Source organism: Oryzias melastigma, linkage group LG14 (genome assembly GCF_002922805.2).
Source record: "Oryzias melastigma strain HK-1 linkage group LG14, ASM292280v2, whole genome shotgun sequence".
NCBI lineage: Eukaryota > Metazoa > Chordata > Actinopteri > Beloniformes > Adrianichthyidae > Oryzias > Oryzias melastigma.
In genome coordinates this window covers 2,507,164-2,520,479 of record NC_050525.1, presented here as the reverse complement: position 1 = coordinate 2,520,479, position 13,316 = coordinate 2,507,164, and the positions used below count along the sequence as shown (strand labels likewise).

At 40.4% G+C, this 13,316-nt stretch overlaps 2 protein-coding genes across 6 annotated transcripts in view; one reads left to right on the top strand and one right to left on the bottom strand.

The window, feature by feature from the left end:
- cltca (clathrin, heavy chain a (Hc)) overlaps positions 1 to 5,523 on the top strand; it is a 43,434-nt gene extending 37,911 nt beyond the window's left edge. For both annotated transcript variants that reach the window (XM_024262353.2, XM_024262346.2), the window contains 2 exons: positions 3,172 to 3,247; positions 4,399 to 5,523. In XM_024262353.2, coding sequence (XP_024118121.1) covers positions 3,172 to 3,247; positions 4,399 to 4,526 — 204 coding nt within the window. In that variant the 3' untranslated portion in view covers positions 4,527 to 5,523. The remainder of the gene's footprint in view (positions 1 to 3,171; positions 3,248 to 4,398) is intronic.
- Positions 5,524 to 6,914: 1,391 nt separating this feature from the next.
- On the bottom strand, positions 6,915 to 11,064 carry ptrh2 (peptidyl-tRNA hydrolase 2). 4 transcript variants are annotated; one of them, XM_024266823.2, is made up of 2 exons: positions 10,938 to 11,064; positions 6,915 to 7,618 (listed from the first exon to the last, which is right to left on the bottom strand). In XM_024266823.2, the coding sequence occupies exon 2, from the start codon at positions 7,608 to 7,610 to the stop codon at positions 7,095 to 7,097; it is 516 nt and encodes a 171-aa protein (XP_024122591.1). In that variant the 5' UTR covers positions 7,611 to 7,618; positions 10,938 to 11,064; the 3' UTR covers positions 6,915 to 7,094. The 4 variants fall into 4 exon arrangements, with proteins under 4 accessions (XP_024122591.1, XP_024122592.1, XP_024122590.1 ...); XM_024266824.2 differs by having other exon boundaries at positions 10,823 to 10,960; XM_024266822.2 differs by lacking the exon at positions 10,938 to 11,064 and adding an exon at positions 10,595 to 10,709.
- Positions 11,065 to 13,316: the final 2,252 nt, after the last annotated feature.

Sequence of the window (13,316 nt, the reverse complement as noted above, 5' to 3'; positions counted from 1 at the left end):
TTGAGATCTGATGTATCTAATGTGTTTCTTTAAAGGGCTCCTTTAATTTTTGTGAGCAGTATATTTTTGAATGATTAGCAATTGACAATTAATACATCTCTGCACTAGATTGCCAGATTGATCACAAGAACCTTCTACGCAAGTGAAGGTTCTATGAGTCCAAATATGGTAGCTGTAGCTCTTTAATACAGCTTCCACTCACTGCCTAAAAAATTCATATTTACTTCATTTTGAGCTAAGAAGTCATTTAGTTTTACGTTAAATGTTTTCAGATCTATATTTGTTTTTCAACTTTAAATTTTGACTTACCAAAGAGTAGGAATGTAACGGATCACTGATAATCCGTGATCATTACGCATCAGTAGCAATGGTTCGGCACACACGTGGGGACCGTGGATCCCCCTTGCATTATTAAAAGCAATTGTTCTTACACACCGACTACAGCTGCTCCGTCTGTAACAGGGGAGGGCAGTATGGCAAGCAAAAGATGTCATAAATCACCAGCAAAAACAGGCAGGGCGGTGCCTCACCCGGATACGTTCTACGGATAATATTTTTTTCAAATATTGAAATGTTCCCACAGTTTCAATAAATCAGTTTAATTTTAACTGTTTTATTTAGGATTTAATTTGGACATTGGGGGGTGGGGGTATAAGAGAAGATCTGCATTTTTGGGGTTACTGCAGATAGATTTGGTAATTTAAAAACTATTTTCAAGCATTCGTCTCTCTTTTTTGTAGATTTGATTTCAAGACATGTAAATGTAATCAGAAACCACATGTTTTAGTTTTTTGTTTGTGTCCAAAGTTCAAAGATACTTTGTTTTTATTAATATACCTCAATGAGCAAATGTTTTGATGTAATATTTGTGAGAGTAAATTTACGCTTTGAAGTACTTTATATGTATTTAATAAAGTATATGTTTTGAAACTTATAAAGAGAGTAATTTTAGGCTTTTATCTGTTTTTTTTCCCTGTTATTTTTTACTGATCCGAAAATTCATCCGAACCGTGAGTTTTATGATCCCCTACACCCCCACCAAAGAGTAAAGTGAAAATAAACGTGTCCAAACAAGTTAACAGTAGTTCTATTCTGGTTCTAGTAACAAGAAATCAAGTATGTTAAAGGCGTGGTTCCCTTTTATATTTTATTTTTATGAGCTTCCTTCAATGTAAAAACAATGCCATGCAGTCTATGTATGAAAATTTGTGTCAAGCTTCAATGTGGACACTTGAAACCTGATTGAAATTGACCGAGATGACTCTGAAGGTTAACAGCCAAACCTCAAACGTGATGCTTAGTTTCGTTAGTTTTCCTTAGTTTAGGTTCATGATGAAATATCTGATAATCATCACATTCTTCCTTCCAGGTTGATGCAGTTAAAAAAAAGGTGAAAACTAGAAGTTTTGAGCTGGTATTGAGCTCGACAAACCTTGAGTGTGCACGGATTGAAATATAACCGGAATGGAGTTGTTCTTTTTGAGATGTTCAGGCACATAACTTTCAACCAGACCATGAACTCTGACTGAAATGGTCTGCTGGGAAAACAGGGAAGCTGAGGTTTTCCCTGGAAGGTTTTTGAAGAAAATCCACCAAAACAAATGTTACTTTAAAGGGGAAGGTACGGAGTTAACCCAGAGTTCAAGGATGAAATGATGATCTGTGGCTAAAAACCTTAAGGTGTATTCACACGAGCGCCATTCGCACCACAAATTCACATGCCGCACGACAAAGCCGCTGCTCACCGCCTACCTGAGCTTGACGCTCTGGCGGTGTGTGGGAGGAGCTACCAGCTAAAGTTTTTAGGATGATCGATAAGGATCTCTCACCTAGAATGTATGAAGACACAGATGATGTTGAGAGATCAAGTTTAATTACTGAGAAGAGTTCTACAAAAACATCAGTAATCAGGTCTCCATGTTTGGGTCTATGTGATTATTAAAACATATTCCTGGCACTGGGGGCTTCTATCTCACTCCAGGGGCTGTGTCTGTATGACAGCCGCTTCCATGGTGTTTCTGTGTCTCTGTGACTGAGCTTGAAGGCTCTCTGTCTTGTATTAACCTAAGGGGGAAATAACTAAAATTAGGAGACTTTTTCCCTTTCTTTTTCTTTAATGTCTGGATGAGGCCTGAGCCTCTGCATCCGCGTCCCGCAGTGTCTCTGTCTGCCGGCGTATCGAGTGAGTTCCACCACAGGAGTGAAAGTCACTGAAAACGTCACATGCCCAAAACTGAGCTCCTGATTGGCATATGTGATGCAGCGGCCTGTCAAACTTCAGATATTTGAATTTTGGCCGCCCTGCTCTATTTGTGCTTTGCTTCTCAAATCGAGCTGCTGGCAGACTGCTGCGCCGGCACCGCACCCATCGCTCAAATTGCTACGCGGGACTTCAGATCGCCAATACACGTCTGCACCATTGACTTAACGTAGAAACTGGCCCCCTATGCGGCACGAATCACGTTTGGTGTGAATGCACCTTTAGACTCCAGTTGTTTGAAGTAGAGGTGTGTTTTCGGGAGCATGTGTTGGTACAGGTCTTGGCTTTGCCTGGTTTCCTCTGCATCACATTGCTGCTGCACTGAAACTACCATGACACAGTTTCTGTTTGCAGTCATTTGACATCTTCACTTTCTGTCTGTAGTTTGTTTGAAATGTTGGATGTTTGGAAAAGGCTACAGACTTAACTGAATGCTGAATGCTCATTTAAAGTAGTGCATAGTTCTGCAGCCTGTTTTAGTTTCAGAAATGACCCACATGTTGGTGCTGCTCCTTTAAAGTGATTTTTATTTTGCTCATCTCAGTTTCTGCCTGCGTACTGAACTTGTTTCCATAGATTTAGACAGCTGTCTGGTTACATTTATGCCATCATGTATTCACAAGAGCTAAGGATGTTGGTGTGGGGAAATCTGCACACTGTTCCTCTCCTGACATTCCAAGAGTCTCCTTTAGTGTCAGATAATTGATACTCAAGACTACAAACATTTTAATGACATTCAGGTCACTTACTTCATGCAAATATCTGAACAGGTGCAGCTTTATTATTGTAAGACACTTGTATAGTAATGTACCAAATCCACAGTGATGCATTGTTGGAATGCTGAAACACGAGTCCTCCGAACTTCTGCTTTTCTTTTGTTCCTAATTCTAGATTTATTCGTTGTTTTGCAGGTTGATAAACTTGAAACCTCAGAATCTCTGAGGAAAGAGGAGGAGCAGGCAACAGAGACACAACCTATTGTCTACGGTAACTAAAACTCTCTGTTTCTACTTCTCTCTGTTCAGAAGTTGTCATGTCATCTGCACTTCAAGTTTTCCTTCTCTGAACATTTTCATCACAGCATCCGGTCCAGAGGGCTCTAATTTAACACATAAAAACCACAGGAATACTTCTCTTTGCAATCCAAAAATGTTGACCACAATTTGTTGACAAACCTCATTCCAGTTTTCTGCCCCATGTGACCCACACACCCCATTCATTTATGATGGCTTTATCCCCTACGTAATAGATAATAGCTGTGGTGTTGTGGGCTTGTTTGGGTTAGTTCTGTGAAGAACTACAAAGTCGTACATTGATGATGTCATACCAGCAACACGGTACGTTTCGCCTACTGACACTGAACCCCACATTTCTTCTGGTGGAAGGTTGTGGTGACGGTGCTCAGCAGCAGAGCCACCGCCATGAAGGTAGAAAAGCCCTGTACAAGTATACACCATTTACCATACGTCATTTGAGAACACAAAAATAGAGATTAGAAAGAAGCTTAACCTCATTTTAAAATTTGCACTAATTTGTCTGTAATTTTTGCAATTAACATGATTTGACACTCCTCTTAACATGTTCTTGTGGATTTTTTCTAAAGATGGACAAATATGAAAAGTAGGTTCAAATCAGAGTATTTCCTCATTCAAATAGTGGTGAATCAGGAGCAGACAGGTGATCCTAGTTGTAAAAAAAATAGGCCTGGGCGGGGCTGCGCTCCATTCTGATGCATCCACCTGCAGACAAATAGATCCATGAATGTCTTTGTTTTCTTCATCTGAGCTGGAATCTGGATCTAAACTGTACAGCTGGATGGCTCCAATTTAGCTCGCCATTTTTGTTGCACTGCTAATGTTAGGTTGTTTATGTGAGGGGCTGTAAGCTAGCAGGAGAGAGTGTAAACGAGGAGCTCTCAGCTAATGGTCCCCCCCACCAGTCAGAAGTGAATTTCTAATGCACTCCTGCCACTCTGTCTTAAATGACACTTTTTCAAAATGATGATTTTGACAGAAAATGTCATAATTATTCTTCAAAGACCTCTGGGAACGCTTTGAAAATGGATCAGAAGACCAGAGAGGGACTGTAAAGCTTTGAAGTCAGAAAAGATTTGCTAAAGCTTTTCCTCTGTGTTGCAGGAACGCCGCAGCTGATGCTGACAGCGGGTCCCAGCGTACCCGTGGCCCCTCAGCAGCCATACGGCTACGGCTTCCAGCCAGGATACACTCAACCGGCAGCTCAACCAGGCTTCGGCTACGGCATGTAAAGACCCTGACCCCCCACCTGTTCTGTCCACATCCGTCTCCCACGGTCCTTCTCCACATGATGATTGTCTCTGAGTTCTGTGTGGAGCTGGAGTTTATCACTGAAAACATTTTCTTTTCCAAACTTTTTTTAAACTTGTCATGAAGGACTCAGCTATATTTTTGTCAAAACGATTACAAATCACAAATCACATTCCATATTAACTCATTGATTTCCTTTTTGGCTTTGTTTTTTCTGAGTGGGAAATGGTTTCTGTTGAATGAGGGTCTTGTGGGAGGAGCCAGATCTCTTGTCAAGTTAAAACAAAAGCAGTTCTGTTGTGAAGCATTTGATTTGCACTGCTAGAAGAAATGATTCTTTCGTGTATGTGAGCAGCTTTTCCTGTCCTGTAAGATGCATTTAATCATTGTATATTTAGACACAATCTGGTCTTTTCTACAGCATCATTGAACCAACTGCCGCTTCCATGACCACCATTATGAAACACTACGTCTCCCACGCCCTCTCGCACACAGGCATAGCCCGTTTTGGAAGCTCTGAGAATGTTTTCAACAGAATTTACTGAAAGGTTTATTTCCAGCAGACGTCTCCCCATTGAGATCTTTTTAGAGAAAGTTTCTGCTTGCTTTAACAGAAAACCATTCCACCTCAGGGGAACTGCACTTTTGTTTTGTTGTAACTAACATGCCACCGTTTGGTCATTGTTACTGACTGCCAGAGATTCTTCTGGAACCTTCTTTTGGTCCCGGTGTGTGCTCACCAGCATCCAATTTTGACAGTTGACCTGCTCGTCCTTGGTATGAACACGTGTGGAGGGTGGGGTTGAGGTTTTTATGGAAGTCTTGCCTGTATAAAGGAAATCAAACATTAACTCCTTATATTATCAAATTTATCTTGGATTTAAATTGTGCACTCATATTTGTGCATCATCAGGATCAGAATAAATATAAGAGCCGCTCTGTTTTTCACTTATAAAATAAAAGCTTCTTGTTTGTCAACAACTGTGTAAGACCTTTTCTTTGAGTCTTCCCTCTTTAGACAGCAGGGCTACCAGCGCCCCCTTCTGGTTCTCCAGTGATGTTTGAGCTGCACTTCTGTGAGAACGTTGAGGTGTTTAGGAGCCAGGAAACGTCTTTGCCACATGTTCCAAAAGCCTGAGTATGGCTCCAGTCCTAAAACATGTTAGGATATTCATTTAACCTGTTTTTAAATAGGTAAATGTAAAAATTTCCACTTCTTTTGACCCTTATATTGTGTGATGTTAGCATCCTGTTTGATCCTTTTGTCCTACGGGTCAAAAATGACCCACCCTACCATTGACCCACAGAAAGCAGCCTGTGGTTATTTCAGTTCAAATCTTTCTTTTTTTTTCTTGATGAAATAACCTGTTATGAATTCCACTCTATGCATACAATACAATCGGCAGGTAACACTACACTTCTTTTTAACACAAACTAGCTGTCATAACTGTTTTCTTTTACACACTAGTTGTTTTTTCTTACCAATATTTAAATACAAAGTAATTTTGAATTAATTGTCAAATAGAAAAACTGTCAACACTCTGGAATTTTTTTGTCAACAGTTGTTTTATGCTCTAGGAAGTACATTATAGTAAAGTACTTTCCTCATAACAACTTTTTTTTGGTCATAACATGACAAAACAAGTTATTACTTTGACTGTGCAAATGTGAGAAAAGGCTTTACAGATGGATTTCTCTCATGTGCAGCACACAGCTTTAGTCCTTTCAGAACCTTTTTTTTTTTTTTGATTGATCTACCCGGTGGGTATAGGTAGATATGTCTGTTTGGTGCTGCCTGTGAACTCATTTCTGGTATTCAAATGCTTTCACAATGACCAGAAGACACGGCAATGGAAACATAGAATCACTTTTTCTATCAACGGAGCCCCTTAGGAGAAGTCCTGAAAGTTCAAGTTGGGAAAGGACCGATTGTTTTTTTACAACTCGGCATGGTCGTGGGTCACTTATTGCCAAACACAAGGATTCATGTTTTGGCAGTAAACTCGCCACGTCTTCACCCACCACAGCAGGCCTGTAACTGAGCCTGCATCAACCCGTCCATGTGCGGTTCCATCTCAAATCTGGGTTCTGGTGGAGTTCGCATGTTCTGGTGCATGCACTGGTTTCCTCTGGCTACATTAGAAATGGCCCTGAGCTGGGTGTGTGAGTGACTGTGTGGCCATGCAGAAGGCTGATGACCTTCAGGGTGTACCCCGTCTTCACCCAACAGAAGCCAGGACAGGCTCCAGCAACCTCAGAAAGGGACATAGCGAGTTAAAAAAAATGGATGGGCGTAATCTCAGATTCAGAACACGGAAACATGTGAGGCTCCCTCCGATCACACGTACCTCATCTCAGCAACAAACACCGGCAGCATGAAAATGCTTTAATATTTTGTGGCATCAACCAATCAAGAGTTTATGGTTACACTCTCCCCGTTGAAGACATTTAGCACAGAACTTCACAAAAACAATAGCATTCTTCAAAAATGTATTTCTGTGAAAAAAAGTTTATCAATGAAGAAACTTTAAAGCATTCAGGAAGAACTTTCAGTAAAGTTTCAGGTCCCCAGTGATACTGTCGACCAGATGAGCTGGACCTGGGCCGACCCCCAGGACGGTGCGAGACCCTGGAGCGATTTGAGTCCTTCCTGCGTCCTGAATGAGGCTGACGGTCAGACCCACCGCTCTGGCACGACTCAGCAACTCAACGAGGGTTTCCTCATCGGGGGCCTTCACCACCACCTTGGGCTGGCCGCAGTACTCCCACTGTTTGAGAAGCTCTGGGTCGCGGCGCTGGACCTGTTTATATGCTGACACAGCAGCGTGAGAGCACTGCGCAGCCACCTTCCCTTTGCCCATCTTCAGGTCATTCCGGACCACCAGCACCATCTTAAAGTCTCCTCCTTCTCCCATCACACTTGCCTCCACTGCACCGTTCTCCACAGCTTTCATAAAGCTCCGTGGAGCGGGGCCCAACCGGGCGCGAAGAAGCCATCCAAGGAGGAGTCCACAACCCAGACCAGTGGAAACGCCGGCGCCCAGCGGACCAGAGAACAAATCCATAGTTGAACCTGCAAAGATGCAGAGAACCACAGATGCACAAAAAGTCTGAATGGCAGAGATGAAAATACAGAGGTTCTCTTTGGGAGAAACCAGGATGGATCAAAATCCTTAAGAATGTGATATTGTTCTTCATGAATGCATATTACTCTTAAAGCATAGGATAATTAGGTGAAATTGACTGTGCATTAATGTGTTTCTGTATTTTGAAAATGAAATCGCAAAATCTCTTGTAGCACTGATATAAAATTGGTTAATTTTACCAGTGAATGAATCCCAATCATCAGTTTAGTTCATTATAAATCCTTCACAAACCTACTTAGTACTTTATACAAAATTTCTCTTGGAAATATAGAACAATTTACTGTATAGTTTTTAAGAAATCCACTTATGAATTATCATAAAAGGTGCAACAAATGACACCATTTAACTGACTTTGGCTGAGAATATATCTTGTTTGTACATTTAGTACATCAAAATTCCTTACAGCCCTACTTTGTACTTTGAGGAGTACTACTCCTAAGAATATGAAGCATTTTTACTGCATAGTTTTTAAAAAGTACATCTGAAATACTATGAGAGGTCTAATTTTAACACCAGTTAACAGACTTTGGCTGAGACTCATTCTTGATTCTCAATTTAGTACACACTTAAAACATGTGGCCAACATGAATGTACACGAGTTACTGCACTTGGACACACTTAAATGTGTGCGCGCAATTCGGCAATGTGCATGTTGGTCACACTTAAAACGTGTGGCCAAGAAAAAAAATAACCTTGGACGCAGGTAAAATCCGTGTGGGGAATACAGCAGTGTGCATGTTAGCCAAACGCCAACAGGATTTTCCAGAAGTTTTCCAAAACTTTTATCAGGAGCCAATAAACACACACACATCACAACTCTCCTTTCAATGTTACATTGGCTTCCCATTAGTTTTAGAACAGATTTTAAGATTTAAACTTTAGTTTTTAGAACTTTGCATGGACAGACCCCAAGCTACCTTTCTGGCCTTCTGCAGCCCTATACTCCTGCTCGATCCTTGCAATCTGAAGCCCTGAACCTTTGAATCGTTCCAAAAATGTGCTTCAAAACCAGAGGTGATCTTGCTTTTCAGTTGCCCCCAAACTCTGGAACGCTCTCCCGTTGTCCCCGCGTCAGACTGAAGCCAACTGAAGACGTTTCTTTTTAGTAAAGCTTTTAGCTGATATTTTAATTGTGTGAATACTGTGTCAGCACTACAGTGATCCATTTTTCTTCTGTAAGTTTTTTGTCGCTCCGTAGTTCTTCAACCCCTTGACCTATTCAGCTCATTCAGCTATCAAAATATTCAGCTCTCTTAGGAGATAGCTGCTCTTAAGTTTCAACTTCATAACTCTTCAACTTTTTAAACTATTCAACCAACTACCACTTTTTTAATTCCATTGAAAATGGGTTACGGAATGTTCAAAAACTCCTTTTTCAGCAAAAAACTCTACAAAACAATAGAAGTCAAGTAGACTTTCAGCTACAGAAACCATTCAACTTTTAAACTGTTCAGCAGACTTTGGGCTCTTGGACTTGTATTTTTATTTTTAAAATTCCTTACGGTTTTTAAAATATCACTGTTCAAAGCCGACATGTCATCTTTGAGTCATTTATCAGTTATGAATGAAAAGCAAAACAGATTTAGTGTCAGTTGGAACCAGCAGCAGAGTGAACAAGAGTGTGTTGGAGTGGGAGGAAGAAAGCACATCAAGTGTGTTCAACCTGCTCAAACTCAGCCATTGTGTCCCTCACAGAAAAAGTTTTGACATCAAAATGTAGGCATTTTTCCTGGCTTTCAGACGATACAACTTTGAAAACCCTGAGCCATGTAGTTTTCTTACAGTGGCTAGAAAATATCAGCAAAACCTGACAATATCTCCCATTAAGTCGAATGCATTTTTGGTGGAGACGATTTTTGGAGGTGCTTTCTGTTTAACTTGCGAGTACTTCTGTGTATTTGGGCACAAAAACATGAAAATTGCACTAGCTGTAGTCCAACATCTCTAGATTCTGACGGTGTTCTTACTTTTACTCTGAGAAAAACAGTTCAAAAGATATGAGCTTTTGTTCAGGCCAAGTACCGGTCATTTATTTTCAATGAGAGGCAGACGCAGACCTGGGTTTCCCTCTGTGTGCTCGTTGCCATGACGACCTCTGAACACTCCATCTCTCACACACACACAAAGATCTCCAGTCTGACAAAAGCAGTCCACAGTTGTTTCAAGTGTGCTGAAGGTTTTTTTTCCCAATAAGTGCTGTAAATGTAAGGGTTATTTTAAACTAATTTGGGATTCATCCAAAAATGTAGCTGCTGATATCAGAGCTCTTCTGGCTGTTTTTGCACTTTCTGGTTTTTTGAGCATTTTTGGCCCTTTAGTTGTAATGCTAGCTGTTTTGGCTAAATTAGGCTTTATTTCAGTTTTTTAGGCTTTTCTGAAGTTTAGCTACTATTTCAGCTGCATGCTAGCCGTTTTGGCTATTTCAGCCTATTTTTCAGTTTTCTGGCTATTTTTGAGTCTAATATTTTAGCTTTATGCTAGCTATTTTGGCTAAATTACACATTTTACCAGCTTATTAGGCTAATTTGGCAATTAGGTAACATTTTTAGCTTGCTGTCAGCTACAGCAACTTCAGCTATTAGCTTTTTCTACTATTAGCTTCAGAGTTTTCAACTATCAGCTTCAGCGATTTCAGCTATCTGCTTTAGCGTTTTCAGCTATCAATATCAGCATCTTCAGCGGCCACGCTCAGCTCACAGCATTCACACTAGCCTTATCGCGGGTAATGCGAAATTTCTAGTTTTATTTTACCTTCTCCCAACCTTTGAGTTCCTGTCCGCCATTAGTATTTTATATTGTTCTTGTATTATTCATATGTATTTTTTTATTGATTTGTCTTGTATTTTAGCTTTTGTTAAGCATTTTGTGAGTGGCCCTCTGTGAAAAGTAAGTTATTTACCTACTTTTGGTGCTGCTCGCTCGTATTAACGTGCGAATAATCAACCCCCTCCCCCCAAAAATCACGCTATTTATCATCGTCCGGTGGTCAGTTTTCATTTTCAGATCATTTTAGAGCTTTGACATCAAATAAAACGCATCGATGACTGCGGAACGTTTATGCGGGGACAATAAAGACTGTGACACCGGCTCAAAGCCGAGGCTCCTAGCATCAGGAAGCGCGGCTAAATTACCCAGAACTGAAGGAGAATGACTCCGTCAGCATTCGCTGTCCGACAAAAGAACTCGAACAACTTCAGTGTAGTAGACACCCTAAAACAAACACAAATATCTGTATAGAAGTCTCACCACAGCTAGATCGTTTACGTTCACCACAAGATGAGAGCGCGAGCCGTCTACGCGCCTTCTTCCTCGGGTTCTCCGGTGGTCGACAAACAGCGCTTCCCGGTGAGCAGCGCCACCTCTTGTCCGGAAAAGGAATGTCATATAAAACGCTTTAATAAAATCCAAGTATAACCGTAATAAGTCAATCCATCCATCGTCTCAACCGCTTCGTCCCTTTCGGGGTCGCGGGGGTGCCGGAGCCTAACCCGGCTGCTGAAGGGTGAAGGCGGGGTTCACCCTGGACCGGTCGCCAGTCTGTCGCAGGGCCCGTAATAAGTCCTACAATTTAACATAATTGTCATTGCCAATTACTGTAGAAGAATATATAAAGAAAGGGAAAAAATAAAATAAGAAATAAATGAAAAAAAAAAAAAACGAAAAAAAGAATGTTTGAAAGCATAAATAAATGAAAGGTTCCATCAAGCTCATTATATCAGGGCCTGTTTTTTTCTTTCTGTTTCCAGACTGTGCTGGTCAGTATTAGAGCTATCCACACGTACAGTTCTGATCCAGATTCCACCTGCAGACGTCTTTCCATGAACGTCTCTGTTTTCCTGGTCTGAGCTGGAATCTGGATCAGAACTGGACGTGTGGATAGCTCTAATACTGATCATCCTTTTTGTCTCACCTCTAATGTTAACTTGGGGTTTGAGGGGCTGTAAGCTAGCGGGACAGAGTATAAACAAAAAAGATGATGGGAAATGAGGGCAGCCTTACTAATCAACAGTCCTGACCACAATTCAGAAGTGAATTTCCAATGAACTCCTGCTGCTCTGCAGAAACTATGTCCCAGGAAACGACACACTTTTATATTTAACCTAAAAACAGTACAATCATCATTAAAAAAAATCACAGGGAACACTTTGGAAATAGATCAGATGATCGGAGTGGAAAATTTAACATCTTTCTATAAACCTTGTTTCAAATAAAAACTGCTTCTTTATTTTTTCAAGTTCTGTTTTTGTTTGGTTTGAATCACTTTTTATGAGGAAATGTTGTTAGGTCTACACTGTCATGAAATCATTTATGGGAACATTTTGACATTATTTTTTTTCCTGATATGTAGAACTTACTCTTTCCTACAAAACTCAGAGATGAATTTCTGATGAACTCTTACTGCCCTGCAGAAAATGACGCAGGTTTTTAGATTTTGGCTAAAACATCACCATTAAAAGAGCACAGAGAACACTCTTAAGATAAGCCAAAAGATGACTGGATTGGAATGACACTTTAATGAGAGCTGTTCCTAATTTATATCAAGATATAAAAGAGAAGTCATTTAATCTTTTTTTGAACAATCAAACTTTCCAGAAACATTTTTTGTCATACTTTCTGCTATGGCTCTGAGTTTGTCGTGTGCTTGGATGGATTTGGTGGCGTCACAGTAAAGTGTGCTGTCAGCTTCAGTCACTAAAATAAATCTTGCTGAATGTTCTCCTGTGCAGATCCCTGCGTTCCTGTGCAGTCATCTCACACGGTGAAACTGGAACCAAACGCTGCTGCTGCTGCGTCTAAAGCTCCAAGGATCAGCTCGTTATGCTTTCCTCTCTGCTGCAGCACTGCCCCCTGCTGAACAGCAGAGGAACTATTTGAAAATGTAAAATGAAAACGTAAAGATTTTTGGTGTTGTTTGCACAATTACTTTTAAAATCCCCCATCCTCCTCCTGCAGCTCCTCTGGCTCTCTGACTTGAGTTTGTCTTCATTTTCTACTCCCTCAGCTTCTCCTTCTGACCCGTCAAGAGACATGAAAACATATTGAACTGATAACTGATCCAACACAGAGGAAGATGTCATGACTTCAGCTCACACACCACAGTCATGTGTTACTCCTGTATGTGTTGAAGTTGTACAGATTACCTTTGGGTACATTTGTGACTAAAATGGTTGAAATTTAAAGCTTTGAAAAACATTAAATTACTTGGGTTGAAGCAACACTAAAATAGAACCCTGAACATTTGGTTCAGGCTTATTTGACCCATTTATATCTCTTGGCTCTTTCCACTTCGTAATCTTGACTTTTTTTTTTAAATAAAGCTCAAGATAAAAAAAGTCTGATATGGTGACTGAAATGTTTCATATTTTATATCCATATTGAGTTCATTGAGTGCATCACAAATGACCATCCTGTATGGAGAGAAAAAGGGTCACCCAGAGCCATGTGTAAGTAATTCTTAAATTTCTAACTCATACAATCCTAGTGTGTGTGCAAAAATTATGAAATAAAAAAAAAATACAATTTACACATGCACAAGTTAAAATGACAACAGATGAAAGTAACTACACACACAAATCTTTAGAAAATGACGCGTGAATCGCTTGCTATGCAAACACAGAACTGCAT